Consider the following 26744-nt stretch of genomic DNA (forward strand, 5'->3'; position numbering starts at 1 on the left):
GGATTTACCAAGTCAGCTTCATAAACACCAGAAATGGTTACACTTCAGCAGAGCTTTAAAAACATACTATTCCCCTAAACCGGTGATGGGAACTCTGCATGGAGACAGCTCTGGGACCAGCTTCCCCATGCACAGCTTCCCCATGCACATTCGTCTGTTCACAGAGTCAGCTGCCCATTCAGCCGCACGTCTGCTTAATTAAAGGCCTGAACAGTCCATTTCATTCCTTGACAACTCTCGGCTTCCCCAGGCTGTACTCGAGGAGGGTGCTTTTAGACAGAAAAGGTGATATCTAGTTACGGGGATTCCTTCTTGTGGAAACTCTGGACAATGTGATTTGTGGACAGGAATCCCAGCTGGATGAAAATTTCCCAGATAACGAGAGACCAGCTGAATTAAATCCCTGGGGTCCAGAGCTCAGGCAGCCTGGCACCCAATCAGCCTGTCCTGCGGCGACAGGTGCCCTGCCTGGGACCCGGAGCCTTTGACAGCCAGCGGAACTGGGAGAGCAGCAGGCCTGTCGGAAGAGGGCGATGAACGGGGTTTCCGGGGGGCCGCCCCATCTTGATCCCTTCCCACGTGGGAAGAATCAAAAGACAGTACTGGGGGCATTTGGGGGTGACGAGGACCTGTCAGAGACCCTGAAGCCAAGGCTTGTGCGTTGCAGCTTGAGTGAGGGGACAACAGTGCGGCAGCTCCTTCCAGGGGACCAGTGATGTCACACATTGTGTGCACAAAACTCTAGGAACAGCAAAGGCAGAAGCACAGCTGTTCCAGTGACTGCGAAGCCTCCTCTCAGAGCTCGAGGCAGCAAGCAGGGCTGTCAAGAGCATGTTTCCCCCAGAGAAGAGAGCTGAAAAGAGGCCGTGAGTCCCCCTCGCCTGCCCGCCGGCCAACGCAGAGGGTGGAATCCCTGCACAGCCCGCATCCTAGGTCCCCCTGTCCTTCCCTCTCAGGGACCGGACTGCCTCCCGCCCATGCCTCCGTGGCCGGCCCACGGTTGGGAACTGTGTTCGGAGAAGAGTGGTCTCTGCAGCAGTGAATGGCCTGGATAAAGGTCGTTCTCCGGTGGGGCACCATGCTCAAAAGCAGGGCCAAGGGACTGAAGGAAAGGCCTTCAGAGGTGGGCATCTACGAAGAGCGGGTAATGCCTTCGGCACAGTCCCACCGACTGTACCATGTACAGTTTAGTAATCTTGCAGCAGGCCCTCCAGAATCCTTGTTAAATAGACAGACAAGAGTGAGACACGGGGACTTAGGAAAAGGAATTAGTCAAATAAAAGTATAATTTATGTTGGATACATGCTGCTAGTTTTGCATTTTCCAGTTTAGACTATTTCTCCAAATTACATACTCCCGTTTCCTAATGTGAAAGCTGTGTTTAGTATCTACTACAGAGTGTCCGGAGACCTGGCCCACAGTCTTTTAAACAGACTGTCACAAACTGTTACTGAAACAGGAAACAGAAATCCAGTTCCATTTTGGAACGAAGTGTTTCACTTAAAGCTCGGTGTTAACTTATATTTTTCCAGGTGATATTAATTTATGGCAGCACGATGTTCTCCAGCCCTCGGTTTTTATTTGGGAGGTAGCCACACAGAGGACAACGGGATGTTACTGTTTTGTTTTCAAGAACGTGTATGTCTTGACCAGGCCCTTTGTTTTGTCAACCTAAAATATCAACAGAAAGAGAGGCTCTCCAAAGTGTGTGTTTATCTGGGAATGAACAAAGAATTGCAACCCCAGAATCCGTGAGCAATGGCAAACCTAGGGGGCCACAGGCACGCCCACGGAGGCCGAGGAAGGCAAGGGCTTGTGGGGTGAGGAAGGTGGCTGTGAAACACGCCTCCTTGGCAAGGATGGATGGCAAGAGTGGCGTTAGTCCAGGGTTCAGCAGGCAGTTGCTGGCTGATGTCCACACAGAAGGCTTCTCCGTGGGAGCCTGCAGTGCCTTCATGCAAGGCTGTGGTTTTCCCCACCAGTGTGTGTGAGGGCCCCTCCTGCGGGCCTTTCTCCTCTGCTTAGCTGGGCTTGGCATAAGCAACTCCATTTGGATTCTGACAACTTACGGGTTCTAGCAGAGGCATGGTGTGAAAGTGCTCCTTGCACGTGCCCTCACGGCTGTGCAGTACAGTCCGTCCCTGTGCAGGCTGATTACAACCACATCTCAGGGCACGGTGGCTCCTGCTGTATACTGAGTGCTTGCTGCCTTCCCTGAGACGAGGACCGCAGGCTCAGAGCTAAAGGCCACTTTGAATCTGCCAGTGACAAAGCAATATACGACTCCATTGAGCAGAAGTTTTAAACTGATTTCTTGTTTGGATTGGATCACATTGAGCAACTACCAGAATCACTGGATTTTGTAGTCTTCAGTTGTTTTCTCATTAAGGAACACATCATTTTTCCTCCTGACATCCTGCCCCCAGAGAGTAATACAGACAAGAAGAAGAGGGAAATCTAATACAAATTAAAACTCAGCACGAAGCAAGCAATCAGGAGAGAAAATACCAATTCCTGATATTAAAACCAGAGAAATATTTTCTGTGCCGCTGACATAACAGCTAACAGTGCACTCACCTAAATCTCAACAAACAATACAACACTTTTCAAAGGGCAATTTTTATAAGATGCTTCAATTGTCAGCCTTTGGCATAACCCTGTGGTCGGCAGAATCAGTTTTACTACAGGAGAAAGGGTGTCTATAATATACTCAGCTCACAGCTAACCCAAAGTCAACATGCTGGCCTCTCAGGAACTGGGGGGGGGTGTTTCATGGTAATTTTCTACAACTATTTTTCTTGGGCTAGATTTTTACAAATATCTAGCTCCTCCAAGGCTATGGGGCCTGGAGTATGTCTCTTCTCTGAAGCTCGTTAAATGAGAAGCTCCTTGTCTTGAGAATCACATAAACTAAGACGCCTATAATCAAACACAGCAAGTAGAAGAATGACCCTCCCGGCATGTCCAGACCAACCCAGGCCAACCCTGGCCAACCCAGACAACAGAGAACTGGGCTGTCAGGGCCCTGGGTCTCTATCACCACATTTTCAGCCTACAAACAATTCATGCAGGTGTAGCCCAACATCTCCTTCAGCTGTTACCTGAAATTCTGGTAAAGACCCCTGTAATCTGAGTGATGTCACTTCCTGGCGCACTCTCCAAGATACACTGGCCGTTAAACACAGGCCTAGGTAACAGAACGCAATAAGTTGCCACGCACTTTTGCTAAATGATATTTGGCTTTAGAGTGACTGGCCTATAGCCCTTCCTTTTGGGTGATAATCAGAGGGTAGGGCCCATTGCCTTTTGTGATCCACAGTGATACAGAGGAGACACAGGCTGGAGCAGAATGTGGAGTGTCGCGGTCAACACAGATGGAACCCAAGTGCCTCAGGCCCGTCTGCGGAAACGCCATGGCCAGGTGTTCCTATTAACTGCATCAATTCTGATTTCCTCACAAAACGTAGAGAAAAATGCAGCTGTCTCCCACTTCTCTGGACTACCTCAAGTAATCTGAGCTGTCCCTGCAGAAATCTCGCACACATCGTCAATTATTCCTGACGAGGAAAAAGAGGCTGGCATCAGAATTCAGATTTTTCTACCTTCTTTCCTTTCACCCCAAGCCACAGTGGCGAAGCGTCTGCCTCTGCACAGGGAGCAGAAATGCGGACGCGGATGTGAGTCTGTGCGAGGAGTGAGACAGGACTGTCTCACGTAACCTAAAAGTAAAAAGAATTAATTCCTCCACAACGGAGATTGTTTTCTCCGAACCAGCGTAAGGAACTTGCCTCTTTCATGCGGCAAGACCTCTGCTTCATGTTGGGGCTACTTGAATAATTTCTTCAGTGACTGAGGAAACAGGTGGTGAGCTCTTAGCTTTCTTAGAAAGGCACCCCTCGTCTTAACCATTGCCTTGCTCGCTGCAGAACAAGGGAGCCAGATCAAGACCTTCACTCCGGTGTCCAACAAGGCTCCTGCCAGGCGATTAAATATGTAAACATGGAACTCGCTTCCTCCTCTGAGGCCCCTCGCCTCTAGAGTGAGAAAGCCCAGAGCTGGTGTTTTCTCCGGGCCCGCAGGCCGGCCTTCCTGGCTGAGCGGTGGAGCTGGAGCGGCTGCCCTGCCCCTACAAAGGGAGGAAGCAGATCTGGGTGTGGAAGACGCATTTGCTTTCATTGGCTCCTGGGGCCCAGGGCTCACACGGACACGGGCACGTGGCTTGGCTTGGCTTGGCTGTGTATACGCCCTCGAAGAGTCGTAAAGAAAAGTTAGGCTCTCCGAGAGCGAGTGCACAAAACCTGGCAGGAGACTGAGGGCTAGGTATCTGCTCCCTGGATGTGAGCCTATGCTATTTATTTTTAAGAAAGAAAGAACAAGTAGGTGAGAAAGAAAACCACCAAAAGCAAATGCTACGATAAAAAGAAACTCGAATCCCAAGAACGCCATGAGGGGCATTTGAGCTGACTTTCAGGCCACACTGGGCCAGTTCCGAACCTCTCCGGGCCTCTCCTACAGGGCGAGGAGCTGGACCGGGTGCTGTCTGCTCACAACCTGCTCCAGTGTTCCCGCGTCGAAGCTGCCGTCTGCCTTGGGTCTGAAACCCCAGCAGGCTGGAGGAAGGGGGCTCTGCAGTGCTACCATCCAGTGGCTTGATTCCTGAGGGGCAGAATCCTAAGCTCCATCTCCTGTGCCTGAGCTGATGCGGGTCTTCACAGTGAGGATGACTAACGTGCACTGCCAGTCCTAGTGCTTTTCTACTGCCTGGAGCGCCAGGCATCTCGTGACCTTGGGGAGCAAACGCGAAGCAGGAGCCCCTGGGAGGAAGGGTCGGGGCAGCGCTTCACCGCATCCAGGAGGCAGGGGTGGGGTCCACATCATTCTGTTCATTTCGGGAATTTGAGCCCCATTCCAATTTGACCCAGATGGTGCTGGTGGTGGTGGTGGGGTGCCTGTGTGTCTGTGTGTCTGTGTACGTATGTGTGTGTATGTATCTGTGTTTGGGTGTCTGGGTCTGTGTATTTCTGTGAATGTGTATCGGTGTGTCTGTGTGTTTCTGTATGTCAGTGTGTGTCTGTGTGCATGTGTCTGTGAATCTGTATGTTGTCTGTGTCTCTGTGTGCACATCTATGTGTGTGTAGCTGTGTTTGAGGGTCTGTGTTTCTGTATGTCAGTGTGTGTGTTCATGTGTCTGTGTGTGAATCTGTATTGTGTCTGTGTGTCTGTGTGTCTGTGCACATCTGTGTCTGTGTGTGTGTATCGGTGTTTGAGTGTCTGTTTCTGTATGTCAGTGTGTGTGTGCGTGTGTCTGTGTGTGAATCTGTATTGTTGTCTGTGTCTGTGTGTCTGTGTGTCTGTGCACATCTGTGTCTGTGTGTGTATCTGTGTTTGAGTGCCTGTGTTTCTGTATGTCAGTGTGTGTGTGCGTGTGTTTGTGTGTGAATCTGTATTGTTGTCTGTGTCTGTGTGTCTGTGTGTCTGTGCACATCTGTGTCTGTGTGTGTGTATCTGTGTTTGAGTGTCTGTTTCTGTATGTCAGTGTGTGTGCGTGTGTCTGTGTATCTGTATTGTTGTCTGTGTCTGTGTGTCTGTGTCTGTGCACATCTGTGTCTGTGTGTGTATCGGTGTTTGAGTGCCTGTGTTTCTGTATGTCAGTGTGTGTGCGCATGTGTCTGTGTATCTGTATTGTTGTCTGTGTCTGTGTGTCTGTGTGTCTGTGCACATCTGTGTCTGTGTGTGTGTATCTGTGTTTGAGTGTCTGTTTCTGTATGTCAGTGTGTGTGTGCGTGTGTTTGTGTGTGAATCTGTATTGTTGTCTGTGTCTGTGTGTCTGTGTGTCTGTGCACATCTGTGTCTGTGTGTGTGTATCGGTGTTTGAGTGCCTGTGTTTCTGTATGTCAGTGTGTGTGCGCATGTGTCTGTGTATCTGTATTGTTGTCTGTGTCTCTCTGTGTGTCTGTGTGTCTGTGCACATCTGTGTCTGTGTGTGTGTATCTGTGTTTGAGTGTCTGTTTCTGTATGTCAGTGTGTGTGTGCGTGTGTTTGTGTGTGAATCTGTATTGTTGTCTGTGTCTGTGTGTCTGTGCGTCTGTGTGCTCCATTACATGAGAGGACAACTTCGTAACAATTCTTTTCTAGTTCCTTCAATAATAGACTGCAGAAGGTTCTCCATATGAGCCTGCTTTTCAACGAGTGCTTTACTGTACAGAATGCTTCTCCAGTGAGCTCGGTCTGCATGTGCACGTGTTCACATGCAGCTCAGATTCGCTTCCATGTGGGTTAGACGGGTCACCACAGCACTGAGTGAAACGAAGTTACAGAGGGTGGTGCCTTTAATATCAATCCACTAATCTATGAACAAATCAATAGCGCTTCCTCATAGCACTGTCAGGAGTCATAAATGAACTCATAGGGAAAGCGCCGAGGCTGACACCGTCTAAGTTCTCAATAAATATTTGCCATTTTGAATGTTGTGGTGGTGGTTGTTGACCCTGCTACTGTCTCCATTTGGTTCTAAGAATGGCCCTGTGGGGAGTCGGGGCTTCTGTGCAGCCGTTCAGGTCAGCACCCATGAGCTGCAGGAGCGCCCTGTGGGGAGTCGGGGCTTCTGTGCAGCCGTTCAGGTCAGCACCCATGAGCTGCAGGAGCGCCCTGTGGGAAGTCGGGGCTTCTGTGCAGCCGTTCAGGTCAGCACCCATGAGCTGCAGGAGCGCCCTGTGGGGAGTCGGGGCTTCTGTGCAGCCGTTCAGGTCAGCACCCATGAGCTGCAGGAGCGCCCTGTGGGGAGTCGGGGCTTCTGTGCAGCCGTTCAGGTCAGCACCCATGAGCTGCAGGAGCGCCCTGTGGGAAGTCGGGGCTTCTGTGCAGCCGTTCAGGTCAGCACCCATGAGCTGCAGGATCGCCCTGTGGGGAGTCGGGGCTTCTGTGCAGCCGTTCAGGTCAGCACCCATGAGCTGCAGGAGCCTCCTCTGTGGCGATGCCCCACCCAGTCGCCAGGCTCTGTGACCCTGAGCAGGTGAGCACACCTCTCTCCCTCTTCCCTTCCTCTGCCCCCCCACAGCCACCGCACAGACAGCCCAGGCCTCAGCACACGTCAGCCACTCTGGCTGCCCCAGACTCGTGCATCTCTGAACCATTGTCCGGGAGGCTGTTGAAGTGATTTTTTGGGGGGTCTGTATGTTGCCCAGACTAGATGGGAACTCCCAGGCTCAAGCAATCCTTCCACCCAGCATCTCAGCTTCCTGAGTTGCTGGGATTACAGGCATGAGCCACTGCACCCAAATGATTTATTAAAAATAAAAATATAATTATTGGCCAGGTGCAGTGGGTCACGCCTGTAATCCCAGCACTTTGGGAGACCAAGGTGGATGGATCCCTTGAGATCAGGCGTCCAAGACCAGCCTGGCCAACATGGTGAAACCCTGTTTCTACTGAGAAAAAAGAAAAAAAAAAATTAGTCAGGGCGGGGTGGTGTGTAGTCCCAGTTACTCGGAGCCTGAGATGGGAGAAATGCTTGAACCTGGGAGGGTTATAGTCATCCAAGATCACATCACTGAACTCCAGCCTGTGTCACAGAGCAAGACTCCATCTCAAAATAATAATAATAATAATAATAATAATAATAATGATTATCCATGTCTCTGCCAAAACTCTTGCAGGATATGGTCCAAATGCCTTCTTGGGTCTGATTGGAATCCCTGCAGCCCTCCAGCCTGCTCTGTCCTTTTAGAGTATTGCATGTTGACCTTGGTTTGCCAACTCAATCTCTACTAACTTCTTGGGCTTCCTATATTTAGAGCATTTCTATAGAAATACCCTGGACAATAGCGCAATAAGAGAATTAAACAGAAACAGATAATCTCACTTACTCACATTTATGTAGAAGCAGAGCTAACTCACTGTCCAGATGGACGAGCTATGGAGGTCAGAAACTCCTCTACCCAGAGGGGCTTCCAGAAAAGATGCCACTGCATGCCCTTCCCAGCGTGGACTAAGGCTGACTGCTGGGAAGCTCAATGCCACGCTCAGCCCGAGTGCATCCGGCTTTCCACAGATTGTCCTCTTCATGGAGAAATGTGGGCACGGAGTCGGTCTCTGAGAGTGGCCTTGCACGTCCTCTACCTTGTCCGTTCTATGTACCCCAGGCACCAGGCACAAAAGATGACTACTTTTGCAGTCAAGCATCTTGTACCTCAGCTTCCCCCTGACGAGGAGACTCTCTGTGGAGATGTGGATTAGAGAAATGGCATCTCAGGGTGGAAAGGGCTTGGAAATAGTGGTGGGAAGACAAGACAGGCAGCCCTGCTCCTGTTGCTCTCTTGACACGGCAACAGCCTCACCTCTAATGAGTCGGTTAAGTGGTCAGGAAGAAACCATGCATATGTGAACTCTAGGACTGCCTGTTGGGAAATGGTATGTGCAAGAAAAGCCAGGGCTCTAAACAATAAAGAGTAATGTCAATACACAGCATGCCATGGTGAGAACAAAGGGGAAGCCTGCAGGGCACCAGGAGAAGCACAGGCCTATCCTTATCTCTCTCTCTCTCCTTTTTTTTTTTTTTATGTAAAGGAGTTTAATTGAACAATGAACAATTCACGAATCAGGCAGCCTCTTAAGCCAGAATAGGCTCTGATACTCCTGTGCAGCTACATGGTGGAAGAAGATTCATTTTGTTCCATTCTTTGCTTCAAAGAGATTTATCCATTAGAGGCCGGGTGCAGTGGCTCACACTGTTATCCTAGCATTTTGGGAGGCTGAGGCAGGTGGATCATGAGGTCCAGGAGATTGAGACCATCCTGGTTAATGCAGTGAAACTCAGTCTCTACTAAAAATACAAAAAATTAGCCGGGCATGGTGGGGGGGGCGGTGCCTGTAATCCCAGCTACTCAGGAGGCTGAGGCAGGAGAATGGCATGAACCCAGGAGGCAGAACTTGCAATGAGCCGAGATCACACCACTGCACTCCAGCCTGGGCAACAGAGCGAGACTCCATCTCAATAAATAAATAAATAAATAAATAAATAAATAAATAAATAATCCATTAGAGAAATTCCAAAGACAGCAATGCTATTCTGCTGCATTTGAATAAACAATTTTACCCCTGAGTAAGGCAATGAGTGGTGATATGGTTTGGCTCTGTGTTCCCACCCAGATCTCACCTTGAATTGTAATCCCCATAATCTACACATGTCAAGGTAGGACCAGGTGGAGGCGACTGGGCCATGGGGTAAGAGTCCCCCATGCTGTTCTCCAGATAGCAAGTGAGTCTGGATGAGATCTGTTGGTTTTATAAACATCTGACACTTCCCCTTCTCTCTCCTGCTGCCATCTGAAGAAGGACATCTGGCACATCCCTTTTTCTCTCCTGCCACCATGTGAAGAAGGACATCTGGCAGTTCCCCTTCTCTCTCCTGTAGTCATGTGAAGAGGGACATCTGGCACTTCCCCTTCTCTCTCCTGTGGTCATGTGAAGAGGGACATCTGGCACTTCCCCTTCTCTCTCCTGTGGTCATGTGAAGAGGGACATCTGGCACTTCCCCTTCTCTCTCCTGCCGTCATGTGAAGGACATCTGGCACTTCCCCTTCTCTCTCCTGCCGTCATGTGAAGGAGGACATGTTTGCTTTCCCTTCTGCCATGATTGTAAGTTTCCTGAGGCCTCCCCAGCCATGTGGAACTGTGAGTCAATTAAGCCTCTTACCTTTATAAATTACCCTGTCTCGGTTATTTCTTCATAGTAGTATGAAAACAAACTAATACAAGTGGGTTACTATTTAACAGAGCAAAATTGTAAATAAAACATGAACTTCAACTATATTTTTAAAGAGCATATCAAAGAATGCTCCAAAAAGTAGCGTTTCATGGCAGATAATGTGTGTTCCTTAGGAGACGCTTTTAACATCAGAAATCTGACACTGGGATCTAATACTATTCTCCTCCGGAAATAAGGGGATTATACATTTTGAGTAACTTGATTACATCAGGAAAAGCACAGAGAAAAGATGCATTAAATAGGACAGAAACTCAAAACACTAAAGTGTGTCTGCTGAAATTCACACTTGAACAATGTATCTCAGGAATTTCCGAAAGCTAATTAACAACTAACAGGCAGTCCACTTATCCTTCTCTGTCAGAGAGGGAAACCTCTGACGTTTCTGAAAGATTGACCTTAATTTGACAAGTTAGAAGAGAACTAAGAAAAAAAGTAAATCATGCTATCTGAGAAAACATCATAGGGGTTTCCATAGCCTGCGGTTATTCATCACAAGCAGGGTTTTGAGAGGTTTTCTACCTTGGTTGGTTATCCAGGTGTCCAAGTAGTTTGACATGCAGCTGATGCATCAGGGCACTGCAGCCTTCATCTGTCCAATTGAATTCTTAAGGAATTATCAGGAAGAACATAACTCAATTGCTCCTATCAGCTGGGCCACTTCCATTAGTCTTGCCTTTATTCTGGAAGTAATAACTGCAGTGCTCTGGCCAATATCCAACCTGGATAATTGGATTTTCCCTGTCTTGATCCCCCTTGGAATTAATTATCCTGCAGAAGCGATTTTTCACATTCACTCCTTCACTCTGCACAGTGTCCATGCTGCCCACACTGTCCAGGGTTCCCTGACTCCAAGGGCACTATCTGGGATGAGGGTGAAATGTTCTTGACATTGGCACAAGTCTGGAAAAGAGTTTACAAGAATTCTACCATAATCTTTTTAGACATAGGGAAAATTTTCGTATATATCAGTCTCCATTTTCCCAATATTTCAAACTGAAATAAGGTTGCTTTCTTGTTCAAGAGCATTCATTCCAGGGTCATAAACCTGCAATCCTCACAGCCAGGTCTCCTCTCCAGAGTACAGGAGCTGGATCTCTATTGACTTGCATCTCCCAGCACATTGGCAGGTGCCGCCTATGTAACAAGCATGTAATAAATATTTGCTCTCAAAATCAGAAAAGAAAGGGATTTGTAATTCTCATGAGAAGGTAAAGCAGAGAAGGCACTATGCAGTCTTAGTATTCTGCCAGCTTTGGGTTTAAAGACATAGGGGAATCAGGAAGATAAGCGCTTCCAAGTGAAAACAAAAAACATGACTCAGTGAAGAGATGAAATACAGATAGCTAAAGAACGCTCAAGGCATCTGACTTGCTTGGTTTGGTGGAGGGGAGAGACCACAGGCAAATATTACATGCAGGTAGAGCTGTGTGTTTCATGCCTTCTGAGCAACCTGGTGCAGGGGATCTGAAGACCTGAAGGTGGTGACCACCAACCTCAGGGAGCACAGAGCCCGTATGGGCAGGAACCTTGAGAGCGAGCTGGACAACAGCCTGCAGGAGCACAGTGACCATGACTGGTACGTAGAGTAAAAGGGCCGCAAGACACAGCGCATGTAAACTGAAGCTGTAGGCTTTCTAACCATGGCAGGCACCAGCTACACAAGGGACAGCTGGCTGTGGAGACCTTCTGATTCCAGGCAGAGGCCCCGCTGTCCGGACTGGCCTCACTGTGGTCTCATCTGAAGCGCACAGTCTCAGAGAAAGAAAGGCCCTTTTAGGAATGCCATGGTGGTTTCCTGCCTGAGTCAGTGGCAAACATGAAGTAAGTAAGCCTTGCATTATAGGAGGTTTTAATTAGATTACGGTAGAGCCTCAATCAATTCAGATGAGATAGGAAGGAAGTCTAAACTAATCACTGTAGGCCAGTTAAAAGCATACTTGTTATTCTCAAGTGTATACCGTACTTGGAAGGCTTTTAAAGTAGTTAATCATTTAGGATAAACTGCTTTAATAGAGTTAGGAATTATTTGCAATAGAATAACAATTGTTTAGAAATCAATTTAATATATTTGATAGTGTTGGAGACCAGTTTGTTCTAAAGTTATTTAAGTGTTTCTGAAATATTGCTTACGCTATTAATTTGTCTGGCAGATGCCTTTCTCAGGATGAATGTAAATCTAAACTTTATTCCATCTCTCTTCTGCATAATCATAACTTTCAACGTAACGCAGGCCAAACTGGCCAGAGCTGACTGTCCTGTTGTTGTTCAGAATGCTCCCTGCTGTCTTTGGGAATTTTTTAAATGGCACTTTATCTTTAAAAATCTGGCTCTAAAGGAAACCATATATGAACACCAGCCACATTGCTTCTAAAATAATTCAACAATGTGATGTTGCAGTCACCAGCGCTGCCCAGAACTCAAGTTCCCTGATCCATGCTGATGGTCGTTTTGTGTCAGGTCATCTAACACTTGGTTCTCTGACATTCTAGCAAATTCCTGGGTATTTTAAGATTAAGATATTTATTGTCCTATTATGTTGAAAAAAAAAACAAATAAAATTGAAGCCCATACATTTCAGAAATTGGTTCCTAGTCTAGTGGAGTCTATGGAGTAGTGGTTGAAGGGCACTCCAGCTTTTCTGCCATCGCTATCTCTCCCCGGCCGGATGCCCGTGTGCCTGCTGTGTCGAGAGCCCATAATCCCCGCAGGAGATGACGGCACCTTCCCCGTCGCCTAAGCTGGGCTGCTGACGTCTTGAGAGCACCGTCTTCCTGTCTGCATCTGTGCTCACCCCATGGGGGACATTCCCAGCCCTTCCATCGTCATTCCCTGGCCCTGTCTTAACTCTTACAACCTCTCCTCAACTCTCCTCTTTTTCTTTTTGAGATGGAGACTCGCTCTGTCACCCAGGCTGGAGTGCAGGGGTGCGATCTCTGCTCACTGCCAGCTCCGCCCCCCAGGGTCACACCATTCTCCTGCCTCAGCCTCCCGTGTAGCTGGCACTACAGGTGCCCGCCACCATGCCTGGCTAATTTTTCTTTTTGTAGTTTTAGTAGAGACGGGGTTTCACCGTGTTAGCCAGGATGGTCTCGATCTCCTGACCTCATGATCCGCCGGTCTCAGCCTCCCAAAGTGCTGGGATTACAGGTGTGAGCCACCACACCCGGCCAACTCTCCTCTTAATGCCACTACTCGCCTCTCCTCAACTCGCCTCTTCATGCCACTACACTGGCTCTTTGCCAATGGATGCCCAATGAATTGCAAGCCGTGTGTTGTTACTAATACAGACCAGCTGGTTTGTAGGGCCCAATGCGAAATGGAGCATGGGACCCTCGCATTTAAAAATTAATTAGTTGATGGTGGTGATAGCACAACAATAAAGTGAGGGTCCTGTTGGAGCACTGGGCCCCGGGGCAATGCTCCAGGCCACTCCCACGCAGCCGGCCTTGCGCTAATAATACGCCATAGGATAGATCTGTTTTCTTGGATGGGAAATAAATGGGTGGATTAACAATCTCAGATTATGTTATCCCTGGCAGGCCCCACACACTTGGCAATCCATGTCAGCATGCCTCTCAGGGAAACAACCTGTGTCCTGTGGGCTGAAGGCGTGGCCCCTCAGCGAGGTACTGGACACATCCCCCACCTCTCCAAGCAGGCCATCCAATCAGGCGAGACACAGTCCCATGCATGGCACAGAGAAGAAAACAGAAAGTGCACCGCGGTCAGGCCAGGAGGGGTCCCATCGGTCACAACAAGCAGTTCACATTTAATCTGGAGCAAGGAGACCCTGACAATCGGAAGCAACACAGGCCAGGTCTGGGGTTTCCAGACACCTCTTCTCGCTGCGTGGATGGGGATCAGAATCTACTTACAGTCTATTTGGAAACTCACCTGGAGGAAGCAGCGGGGCAGCCAGAGAGATGAGGGAGAGCTAGGAGCGGCGACAGGACTTGCCCAAGCGGATGTGAGTGTGGGACAAGAGCAGAGGGCCCCTGGCCCATCAGAGTCCTAAACTTTTGCTTGAAAGGTCGTGGGAGAAACCATGGCTCCAGTTTCCTGTCCTGTCTTCAGAGTCCACGAATGTAGTGCCCTGGGCCTGGGAGACCCGTCCTTGTGTGTGAGAAAAGCCCCTGCCCAGCCGCATCGGTGAGAAAGAGCCAGCCCACTCGGTTATTCACACCCAGCCGCCGAAGTGTCAATTAATAAACAGAAAAAGCGCCCAGCACTCTCCCGTACATAATTAGACATTTGTTAATCTTTCCTCTACATGTTGAGGAAAATAAAAAGCCTTTGTTTATTTAATTTCTCTTCTCCTGTTCTTGTTTTTTTGAGAATGATGAATTCCCACGTTCCCCCAAGCCTTCTCCAATGTCTCCTCACTCTTAAACATGGAGACAAAATATCAGCTAAAGGAAATATTGTAATAAAACCCCACTGAGAATTCTGCTGGCCTTGCTGCAAGAGTAGCCATATCGCTCCTTCGTAGTTCTCATCTTTCATGTGCCCTCTGCAGGGTGCATCCTGTCCCCTTTTTTTCCCAGGAGAAAAGGCAAGCGCTGAGTGAAAGGCTTGCTTCACCTGTGTCCCCTGCACCTGCTCAGGCTCCCTCAGCTGCTGGGGAGGAGCTCCCTGCGTCACCCCCGCATGCAGCAGCATCTCAGGATGTTCCCACAGACACCGATTCTTGAAAACCACCTTTTCCCAACCGCTTGAGTCCTCAGCACCCCTCGTCCCTGCTGTTCCTGTCCCATGAAGCCTCTGGGATGGCAATTATATGTGTGATTCTTCTGAGTTTTTATTTGCAGCAGTCTTTCCTCAATAAAACTGATTTAATGGTCCATTTCACTGTTATGCTTCCTAAAAACTGCGATTTTCTTCAGAAGTGTTACTAATATTATTCATCTGCAAATTTAATTTCATATTTAGACCTCAAATATAGTGGTCAAAAAATAAAATAATGTAGATTCAGCTCTCTCTTCCAAGTGGTGCCGTGTGGAATGGTCTCTTGCCGTATCTGGGACTCCCCATCCATACCCAAGAGGCTGAGTTGATATTCTTTAGGGATCATGCCACCAGACAGCTCTCAAAAGCAGAATGCCAGGTTAAAAATCCTCTGTCACGGACAGCCTCGCATCCCAGCCTCCTCAACACCTAGTCCTCGTCCCAGCCTCACAGGGCATCTGAGCCTGTGCCCTGAGCAGCTGGTTCTGGCATGAGCCTGTATGGACACAGAGTGCAGACAGCTCACCAAGCTACCCGCATTCCCAGGATTCCAGTATTATGTTTTGTTCCTAGCTCAGCTAAAATTTAGAAGACTCATGTCTGTAAATTCAGTTTTGATCTGACAGCAGAGATCACAGAAGTTGACATTTTCAGTGGGCAGAATATTGACACCTCATGTCACCTTTGCGAGGCTCTCAAAGGCCACCAAGCGAGGTCCTGGACAGCTCTGTCTGCTTTGTAGAAAAGGTAAACACCGAGGTCCTTACATGTCACATGATACCTGGCAGGAACGTGTTGCTCCTGGTCTAATTACCTTTTGGAAAATGTCCTAAGCTCCACTTAGGGTGAGGTAAGGATCATTATATGCTCTCTCAGAAAACCATAATTAATCTTGAAAAAAATTAGAATAGTGCTAAAATCTGTTTGAAAAATCCAGTGGCTGCCTCTAAGGTTTCTACACGAGTCAAAGACTATAATTACGCCGGCAATTGCTCGTGGCCCCAAGAAAAGAGACGCTCCTGGCTGTAGATGTGAAGCGGCCCCTGTGCCGTGCCCTTTAGGGAGAGGGCTTGACCATTCATGAAGGCTGCTGGGTCCACAGAGCTTCCAGAGACACTTGGGTGAGAGGCTGTTTGACCAAAATAAAGACCATTTCCTAGACTGCGTGCCAGGTGGAGAAGCTCTGGGGACCCAGGAGAGGACCCTGGCTTGGGCGACAGGGCAGTAACAGAGGGGCCATGCCCAGGGTGCCCAGGCTCCCTGAGGGGCTCCTCATGCCACCCCCTCTGTCCTCACTCTGGTGCCATTGCTGAACCACCAACACCAGGACACCCACAGAAAGACAGTGCAGTTTTCCCCTGAGCTGGTGGAGGAAGGAATGGCTCCCAGAAGACGTCAGACTTCCCCTGCACCTTCCTGACCCCCAGGGCCCAGCTCCTGTGCTGCCTTCGGGGAAGCCTAGACCACAGTGCCTGAGAGTGAGATCAGACTGCACGCAGCGCAGTTCGTCATGATCAGGAAAACGGGGGTGTTCCCCGCCAGTGTAGACCGAAACAAAGCAACACCCACAGGAAAGCCAGTCTGCTCATTCGACTAAGACTGCTCCTGAGAATGAGAGTCAGCCGGAAAAACCACATCCGAGGGTGAAAGACACAATTGCATGATCAGGAAACGTGAGAGGAAGGCCATGAAATCACTTATTTTGACTTCACTTTAGATCAAAGTCTCCATTGTAAGTTTTTGAGCCAACTCCCCTCGGCAGATGCTCCTGCCCTGAACCCACCGGCGACTCGGCCCGCTCTGCTCCGGACAGGTGCATCTCCCTGCGCCTCTGTCTTTCGCCTGCATCTCCTCTCTGCGAAGGTCATGCCAATGGCCTTTTGCCTTGCCACACCGAGGGCCTACGAGCCTGAATCACAAATGCAGCTGGCGCCGCAGCTAAAGCAAGCAAGGGGCTGTGCTGGCTCTTTCCCCTCTCACTCAGCAAGAGGGGCCCTGAGGACTGACGGAGATCACGAACCCAGCGCCGCTGTTTGAGTAAAGGCTGGGGTCACCCTCTCCCCAGATGGAGATCACAAACCCAGCGCTGCTGTTTGAGTAAAGACTGGGGTCACCCTCTCCCCGGATGAGATCACGAACCCAGCACTGCTGTCTGAGTAAAGGCTGGGGTCACCCTCTCCCCGGATGAGATCACGAACCCAGTGACACTCTTCAAGTAAAGGCTCAGGTCATCCTCTCCCCACACTGGGAAGCCCATTCAAGACCAGTGCTGCAGGGCCCTAGATAAGCAAAACCACATGGCTAGTAAGTCAAAGCTTACCAATATCACTCAGTACAGATTAGCCAAAAAGGTCTTCTCGTAGGAAAAGAAAACCACCTACATCCTTCGTTCCCACCTCGCAGATGCCGGGAACACAGAGATGCAGTCTCTACCTCCCCAGGGACCCTGAGAGGCACGGGGCAGAGCGTGCAAGTCCACCCCCACACCACACAATGTGCCCCACCAGGTGGGAACACGCTGGACAGGTGCATGTGAGTGGCCGGCCACCTGGGCATCCCAAGGAAGTCATCCTGAAGGATGCATGGGAGCCATAGGGGCTAAGAGAGATGCAGCTCAAGCAGAGGGAAGAATTCCTGCAAGGCTCAGACACGGGAGCCACGGTGGGGCCCAGACACGGGAGCCACAGCAGGACCTGACAAGAGAGCCACAGCTGGGCCTGACACGGGAGCCACCGTGGGTCTTGGACACAGGAACTACAGCACGGCCGGACGCGGGAGCCACAGTGGGTCCTGGACACAGGAGCCATGGTGGGGCATGGACAAGGGAGCCATGGCAGGGCCCAAGAGACACACCACGGCCCCAACACAGGAACCACAGCTCAATGCAAGTGTGTGGTTCTCCAGCCTCACAAGAGGACCTGGGAGGATGTCAGGGGGCTGTGGAGGCTGGAGAAACAGAGTAACCTTATTATTTAAAACACCAACCGGAGTGTGATCAGAGATGCCAGGGCTAGATAAAGGTCGGTGAACTTGTCCAAGAAGAAGGTGTGGTTTTTAAAAAGGTCTGGTTTAAGAAGATCTGGTGTAGGAAGGTGTGGTTTAAGAAGGTGCAGTTTAAGGTGTGGTTAGGAAGGTGTGGTTTTGTGTCTCTTTTTGGAATTTCTGCTACAGAGGACACAATAGTCCCAGGAGGAAACCTACCAATGAAAGAATCTTCAAAAGCCAAAACGGTGACCCAGTCCTCACTATGTAGCCTCTTAAGCCAGACCTTGATCTCCTGTGCCACATAATAAAATGATGCCCTCCAAAGATTCAGTGGTCATTTGCTGCCAAACACCTGCTAAGTGTCCTACATAAGATGTGAATAAGTATTTGGTGACACATACACGGCTCACCCCACATAAGTGAATTTTGTGTGAAAATATTATCAGCTTTACATGGAAAATAAAGGACCTCCATTGGCAAAACCTTAGAAAAGCAACTTCAAAAGAAAACAGTACCTTTTAAGAAGAAAATATGTTAGCCTACATGGGACTTGAAGGATCTTTCTACTCAGATGTTGTCATGTTATTTTGGAAATTGGTTTCTCCTCTCTACCAGGAACAGCCTCTATCCTGGAGCTATTTTAAGACCTACTTGTTTTTTCCTAATAAGGATAATTATCTCCAAATAATCAAAATAATTAAGTGGTCATGAACAGCGCACTCCCAAACATCACAGCAACAGCACAAGCTGACCTTTGCACAGTCTGCGTCACGCGGCTTCGGTGCCTCAGCAACCTGGTTTTCATTTGAGGTGCAGGCAAGGAAACGCCGTCTTCGTCGTGAGCATCTAACCATCCTTCTCCTCCCGTCTTAGCAGAGAGGAGCATGGTTTCTGTAGCCCTAATGTGCCCATCCTCACAGTGTGGGATGCTCTCTCTCCGAACGGCACGTGTGACACTCAGAGAAGACAATGACATCATTCCATGTTTCTCAATATCAGGAACCAGTTGTTCTCACTGGACAAACGACTGTGTCATCTTTACATCAGTAGTCTGGGTCTGGAGTGTAACAGATGCGATTCCACCGTGAAAAGGTCTTCCTACCACGTGCACTCCTGAGGGGCAGCAGAAGCCATCCCCTGTCGTGGTCCCTTTTACCAATGAGAAGCACAACGTGACTTCCATAAATTGCACTCGTACCGCATGTGTGAAGACCACAGTGCAGCTTGGCTTAGAAGCCATGCAACTTTGTGTTATAGAAAAAAAACATAAGTTAAGAGTCTTGGACCATTCAAGAAGTACCCTAGGGGCAAGAGACAGACTGAAGTTTATGTGACAAGGTCAAGACCAACCAAAACCAGCAAATGTTTGTTGAGGGCTTTCCATGCAGCAAGCACGTGAGAAGTTCATTACGTCTTTTAAGGAAACATCTTGCCCACCAATATTAAACTCGGACTTCAGAGACAAGAGATTACACCAGATAAGGGAGGAGGAGAACTCCCTCCTGACAGAGCCATCAGGGGGATGGAATTCAGCCAGCAGCTGAGCATAGCCTGCAGACACGGTGTCAAAGGCAAACCACCCTTCACTAGGCGTGTGCATGGACGGGTGTCGTGTTCACACGTCATGCTCTCTTCCCCCACCCTCACCTGCAAGATCCAGAAAGAAGCTGATTGGTTCAACAGAAAGCAAGTTGATTGCTCACACAAGGACCATACTCTGATTTAAAAAAAAAAAAAAATAGTAGAACCAACAGATTCCTCAAACCTGCCTCACAAGGAAGACACTGGGGAGGTACACGGCTGGGAAACCATGAAGAACTAAGACAAAGACAGCTCCAAACAAGCCAAGTCAGTCAACAGCGCGGTGTTTACCAAGAGCTGGCAGAACAGCCGCGCTGCGTGTCCCCGGGACCACGTTCCGCCCTCTGCTTCCCCGTGTCAAGCATTTTCGTTACTAATGTTGTGGAATCGCTACGAACACGTAGCAATGAAAAATGTATACACTGTGGATATTCTGCTCTCCTCTGTCCTCATTTACAAACCGAACATCTTTACTTTTTACAATTTAAAACCCTTTCTATCAATGACAGTACAAACAATACAGGAACCACAAAAATTTACTAATCAGGAATTCATCCAGTTTCTGCAAGAGACCAAGATCAAGCACGCACTCTAAACAAAGTACACGGTAGTGTGATTTTCATGTCTCTGAGACGTTGGTTAAACATACACGATCTGGAGATATTCAGAGAAAAGAAGGTCAAAATGAAACAAACGGCAAGTAGCTCTGAAGCTTCTCAATGATATCAAATTCACCCCATGATGACTTTTTTTGACCGCATTTTTCAATTATTGTAAATTTTAATTCACCTCTGTTTCATTCCAATATTTCTTTGTAATTAAACTCAATACATACATTCAACTCATGTTTTCTTAAAACCTAAACTTTAGCTTCATGAACTATTGATTCAATGCAAAAGGAATGTCAGAAAATGACAGTGAAACGTAGGTAGAATCAATAAAGGGTTCTTTGGGCTGTGGGGTTCGGGAACATCTGGAGATGTTGGGGTGCTGTGTGATCTGATTTGTGAGGGGTCCTTTCTTTCTCTTCCATGTCTGACCTTCCATACACAGCAGCAGGGAGGAGCCCCTCAGGTGCTCCCAGTGTGGCTCCTGGACCCCTGTCTCCCTGCCTCCCTGCATGGACTCAGCGCCCTCTGCAAGGAGGCAAGAGGCCCCAGAGTCAGACAGGCCGCCTGGGAAATGGTCAGGTAAACTCTTTTTCATTCTACATTTGCAAGAAACTTCATGATGGAGCCTGTGGATTCGGGCCACACTTGTGGGTGCTACTCACCTTGTAGCTGGCGGCCCTTGTACAGGTCCCGGGCTTTGGCTGGGTGGGCCCTGGCCGTGTTGTCACATTTCGGCTGCTCATACCTATGGGCAGGGGGAAGGCAGGGGAAGAAGAGAGAAAACAATGGGCTTGAGACGGGCTGTGGTTTGTCTTCCATTTCTGCAGTGTCCTACCCCAGCATACAGCGTGACCTGCGGCTCTCATGCTGCCACACCCATGACCTCACTCCTTTCTGTCACCTTTGTGGACATTTGGCAGATAAAACTATTCTTGCAGTCAGTAGGAAGAAGCACACTGTGACTTCAATCACACTGCAGGGCCGTCTCTCCATCGGTCTCTGAAACGAATCTCATCTAGCAGCTGCCAAGTGCCCACACCTCTGCTCCTCCTACTGCAGCGCCCACGCCTCCGCTCCTCCTACTGCAGCGCCCACGCCTCCGCTCCTCCTACTGCAGCGCCCACGCCTCCGCTCCTCCTACTGCAGCGCCCACGCCCCCGCTCCTCCTGCTGCAGCGCCCACGCCTCTGCTCCTCCTACTGCAGGGCTGTATGGAGCAGCGTCCACACCTCCCCTCCTCCTACTGCAGGGCTGTATGGAGCAGCGTCCACACCTCCCCTCCTCCTACTGCAGGGCTGTATGGAGCAGTGTCCGCACCTCCCCTCCTACTGCAGCGTCCACACCTCCCCTCCTCCTACTGCAGGGCTGTATGGAGCAGCGTCCACACCTCCGCTCCTCCTACTGCAGCGTCCACACCTCCGCTCCTCCTACTGCAGTGTCCACACCTCCCCTCCTCCTACTGCAGGACTGTATGGAGCAGCGTCCACACCTCCCCTCCTCCTACTGTAAGGCTGTATGGAGCAGCGTCCACACCTCCCCTCCTCCTACTGCAAGGCTGTATGGAGCAGCGTCCACACCTCCCCTCCTCCTACTGCAAGGCTGTATGGAGCAGCGTCCACACCTCCCCTCCTCCTACTGCAAGGCTGTATGGAGCAGCGTCCACACCTCCCCTCCTCCTACTGCAAGGCTGTATGGAGCAAGCACTTGAGTTGTTTCATCAGAGCAGGAGCGTGTGCACGAGGACAGAGGGTGTGACCACTACCCCCACCCTGCCCAAGGAAAGGACACAAAGGACTTCAGGATTTAGATTCCTGTAGCACCAAAGGCCAACTCATCTCCAATCCACCTCATGAAGCTACAAGTTTCCCTCAGTGTTAAAAAAAAAAAAAAAAAAAAAAAAAAAAAAAAAAAAAAAGACTCTCTGGTCCCACTTAGCATCAATGGCAAACTGCAGGTGAAGTCCTGAACAGGTGGGGCTGACATCCAAGAGGGCAGGTGCCCTGGCTGCTGCGGCTGCAGGGCTCGTGGGAGCAGGTGTCTCCGTGGTTCTATTGAATTTGCAGTGGGAACCAGGGCGCCTGTCCCTAAGGGTGTCAGATCCAAATCCGGATAAACAGCTCATAAACACTGACATATGTGTGCCGTTCAGCAGCGCTTGACCAAGGCCTGCTTTGCTCAGGTTTTATCCTTGTCCTGGGTGTAAGGCAAGGGGACCCGTCTCACGCAGACCACCAGCCTCATCCAGCGGAGGAGGTGGACATTTAAATAGAGCGCGGGCCACCATGAGAACCTGCCTCCCGGAGCCCCCACCCCAAAGGAGGACGACCTTCTGCACAGAAGTCCTTCACCGCGGCTTTCACCAAGAAGTGGAGCTTCTCACCGGCACGAAGGAGAAGCCGGGGAGGTGCGTTACTGGGAGATGGGAGATTCCTGGGTCAGCGCACCCACTGCCCCTTCCTGTGGACTCGCAGGACCCCAGACGGCCCACACCAACCTTCCTCCCTTCCCCTCCACTCAGCTGACCTCACGCTGGATGGCGGCTCCCCAGCCCGCGCCCCTCCCGTCCATGCGTGTCAGGCACGTGGAATCCTTCGTGGAGGCCTCCTCAGGCCCTGGCAAGTGACACACTGGGAGACACAGAGTCCGCCGGCACCGTCATGGGGCACAGGCGCAGTCTTGGGGCTCCGGAAAGACTCCTTGGAAAATGAGGAAGATAAGCAGGAGGCCGGCAGGAGGGGTGTGGGAGGAAGGTGCCGGTCCGCAGCCCTGAGGTGGTCAGGAGGCCAGAGTTCTGCCGGTTCTCATCCTCTCCCTCTGCCCTAGTTTCCTTTTTCATTCTTAAAGAAAGGGCTACAAGATCCTATTTACCTCACAGAGATCATTTTAGGTTCTATTTTTTTCATTGCTTACATGCTTTTTAGTCATAGAAAATAAAACGAAATTTCTCTCTAAAGGGACATATGTGAAGTGTTCTAACAGAGGCCCCAGAGAGTCCAGCAGTCCCAGATAAAGGACCCCACCCAGCTGTCATAAGAGTCAGGAACCTCACACTCCTGCCGCCTTTGGCCCCCAGTAGCCTCTTTGATACCAGAAAACGTGCCGCCCCAGTCACACGAACTTAATTTATCTTTTTAAAATGTTGTTTTTGAAATGAAAGTCTCTGACACATTCTGGCAAACAATTAAGTTATCACATTCTAAGCAAAAGCCATCCTGGCTAACACGTGAAACCCCATCTCTACTAAAAATACAAAAAAAAAAAAATTAGCCAGGCATGGTGGCAGGAGCCTGTAGTCCCAGCAACTCAGGAGGCTGAGGCAGGAGAATGGCGTGAACCCGGGAGGCGGAGCTTGCAGTGAGCAGAGATGGCGCCACTGCACTCCAGCCTGGGCGACAGAGCGAGACTCCGTCTCAAAAAAAAAAAAAAAAAAAAAGATGTGGGGATGGGGGTCAGCCCCAAGAGGTTACAACAAAGGTGAACTCAGTAAAGAACCTGTTACCTAGCCAGGAATCTCCTAATGCAGCTGCTGCTGCGGCCGGCAGGTGAAAAGTAAAACATTCACGCAGAGATGATGTGTACAAGAAGCTGGCTTCCTGAGGGATTAGTAAGCTCTTATTTTTACCCATGCATGTTAAATCTGTAGAACTAGGGCGCTCTCAGGGCTGAAAGATCCTCACTTCAAGCTCTGGGGCAGCGTCTTGGGGGCTGAACTGAGACCTACATTAGAATGGACACCTTCCTACCCGAGGGCTTGTGAAGGGTGAGCTGCAAAAAGCCAGGCAAATGTCCTAGCTCGGAATGGATGACGTAGACTCTGAGGATAGAGTCCCAGCCCTCAGGGGCCATCTTGCTTCTCAGAGTATCGGAGGGTACACCTGGTTGGAGCCCTGGACTGCTCTGTAGCGTTAGAAAAAGGAAGTGTTAACATGAACTCTGAGTTGTGCTCCTGAAGCCCTTCAGGATCAGTACTTTTATCCTTCACACGGGCAGCATGAGACTAGATCATTTCTTACCCTCATTCCGAATCTCCTAGCTCCAAAGCAATCTGGAAGCCCGCCACCCTGGATGGGCATTTCGGTTTTGTTCCAAATTTGGGCTAGAGGTAGGTTGCAAATCTCATCACTGATGTTAATATAAAAAAATATATTTAAGTGACAGTATTCTGCTTCTTTTAATGAGTAGCGTGAAATGCCCATGACTTGAAGAATTGGCATTCTCAAGACAGGAGAAAGAGGAGAAATAAGTCCGTTAATTTCAGCTTTGACCTACATCACCATTCTTTTTCAATAGGTTTAGTTTAACTTATTTGTATAAGAAAAAACACAAATGTCTCTTCTGTCATTGCCCATCAGATACCAGGCTCTCTGCCAGGGAGAAATGCAGTCCTATGCCCACACGACCCTCTGCTCACCCCACTGAGAGACACGTGCTGGGGTTGGAGAACAGAGGCTACATACCTCACTGAGACACATGCTCTGGGGTCAGGGAACAGAGGCTGCCCAGATGTGAGGTAGGAACAGCCAGCGGATGGATGGCAGACAGACGAAGCCTTCATCAGCCTCTCTGTTCTGGGCACAAATGCAGAATCTGGCCATCGGCCTGACTCAGCTCAGTCCGACAGCCCCTTCCCACTCTCTCCCCACTACTGTTAGTGGCCCAGGGGAAACTTGCCCCTTGGCTCCCACCTGGACTCTACCATTCATGGGGACCTGCACTCATGACAGGTGCCTGGACCCCTCCTTCTGGGATCTGCAAACAATGACCAAGATGCCAATTTTGACACAAAAGTCAGGAGCACTAGGAAGGGCTGAAGCCTCTGCCCCTCCTCATGTCTCCTTCAAAGTGATGGCTCCAACTAGAAACTGCACCAGAGCAAGCTGCCCCTGCCCCCGGCTCGTCTAGACAGAGTGGCATGTGTCTGTGGTCCTTGGGATGAGTCCACCACAAAGCTAATGCCTTTTAATTCTCATGCACGGTGACATGAGGAAAAGAGAGGTCACATATAAAGGACGATGCATTTTGTGTTTATAGCTTCTTATTGTTATTGGATTATTAAATGTTTCTTCCCCGTCAGGAAATTTAGAGGATGATTAAAGAAAACAAACACTTTAACTGCCAACCCAGGTATAAATCAAAACTATAAAGTATCTCCCTGGGACTGTTATTTCAGAAAATTAATAAGAAAATTGCACTGATGGAACAGAGGGTGTTTAAATAGAAATGGGACCTGGCTACTCAGTAATGGCAGAATCACTGGGAGATGAGGACTAGTGAAGCTGGCTGTGGCTTATCAGATACTGCCTAATATTGACTATTTTGCCTGGTGCCCAGTACCCATGTCTCCCTAGGTGATCAACTTAAACCAGTTTAAACCAACTCAATTTTTCTTGCCAGCAGTGGGTTTAGCCATGGGCATATGATCTAATTCTGACCAATGATCCATTAATTAAATTTGCTAGCAGAATTCTAGGGAAGGTATTTTTGGCTCCAAAGAAACAAAGAGATGGGTTCCTGTGTCCTCTGAGCACCGTGGCATCTGGATGAGATGTCCGGATCTGTTGCAGCCATCCTGTGACCAAGAGGGGAACCTGCCTCATGGCCAAGAAAACAGAATGAGGGTGTCAGGGCAGATTTGGGAGAGGGAATGTCCTCGGCAACATTGCCAGGTGACAGCCTCAACCGAAGCTGAGGCCGCTCCACTGCTATGCCTCTCAGCGAGATCACGCCGTCTCTGCTCATTTATATTTATTTGTCAGTTTCTCATCTCACTACATGAAACCAAAAGCTTTCTAACCGATACACTACACCTTTTGATAAAAACTGCACTGGGTTCTGGGGCTGGGCCCTCAGTGGCATTCACTATCTCTGACTGGGCTGGCCTTCTGCAGGCTTCCTTGCTCCCCTACCAACTTCTTGAGGTCTCGACTCTGATGTCAGCATTTCAGGGAGTCGCCCCTGCCATTTCCTTCAAGCTGTGCCCCATCCCAAGTCCCTCTTGTGGATTATTGGGTTTTTTTCCTCCAGAGCATTTGACATGATACCACATGTTTACTCATGTCTGTTAAGTGTGATGTGTTTGTTTGGCTTATTATCTGCGTCCTCCCATTAGCATGCAGGCTCCGTGGAAGCAGGGACTGTGCCTGTTTTGTTCACTGGTATATCCCCAGCTCCCAGAACGATGCCTGGAACATTGAGGGCATTCACATGTTTATTGAATAAAAGGTGAATGGATAAATGTGAGTGCTTTTCAGGATTGTTGAGAGATTGTATCACTCCTCTGCTAAACTGTCCCAGCAGCTTCCCAGGGGAGCTGGGATGTGACAGGTGTTCCAGCCCCATGGTGAGTGGGCCCACTCTGTTCTCTGGCTTCCACCAGCTCTCTAGCTGCTCCCCATCGCCCCTCCCCTATGAGACCCCCAGTATTAATCTGTTCTCATGCTGCTGTGAAGAAATACCTGAGACTGGGTAATTTCTAAAGAAAAGAGGTTTAGTTGACTCACAGTTCAGCATGGCTGGGAGGCCTCAGGAAACTTACAGTCATGGAGGAAAGCAAAGGAGAAGCAGGTACCTCTTCACAGGGTGGCAGGATGGAATGAGTGCAAGTAGGGGAAATGTCATACACTTATAAAACCATCGGATCCATGAGAACAGCAAGGGGGAAACCACCCGCATGATCCAATCATTTCCCACAGCATAGGTCCCTTCCTCGACACGTGGGGATTATGGAAATTACAATTCAAGATGAGATTTGGGTGGGGACACAGCCAAACCTTGTCACTCCCCATTCAAACACACCAGACTCATCTCTCCCAGGACTCTCTACTCCCTGCCCTCTGCCTGAAACAACCCTCTCCACCCACTGTGGCTACAACTACCTCCAGCATCTCAGCCTCAGAGAGGCCTGTGCCGGCACCCTGACCTGCCCTCACTGGGCCCAGCCCTGGTCTTGCCCCACCACCTCTACCATCTTTGTGTCTACCACCTGTCTAACTGTTTGCACAAGGAACCAGACCCTGCAGGCTGCCTCCCCCTTCCACATTTGTAACAAAAAAAAGCAAGACTTTCTTAGCCACAGAC

The 26744-nt window shown here is 49.5% G+C and overlaps 1 protein-coding gene across 3 annotated transcripts in view; it reads right to left on the minus strand.

Moving 5' to 3' along the window:
• Positions 1-26744, minus strand: part of SMOC2 (SPARC related modular calcium binding 2) — a 220804-nt gene that overhangs the window by 37446 nt on the left and 156614 nt on the right. For all 3 annotated transcript variants that reach the window (XM_045391759.3, XM_045391758.3, XM_074038982.1), the window contains one exon: positions 20331-20413. In XM_045391759.3, coding sequence (XP_045247694.1) covers positions 20331-20413 — 83 coding nt within the window. The remainder of the gene's footprint in view (positions 1-20330; positions 20414-26744) is intronic.

The sequence above is a fragment of the Macaca fascicularis genome, chromosome 4 (genome assembly GCF_037993035.2).
Source record: "Macaca fascicularis isolate 582-1 chromosome 4, T2T-MFA8v1.1".
NCBI lineage: Eukaryota > Metazoa > Chordata > Mammalia > Primates > Cercopithecidae > Macaca > Macaca fascicularis.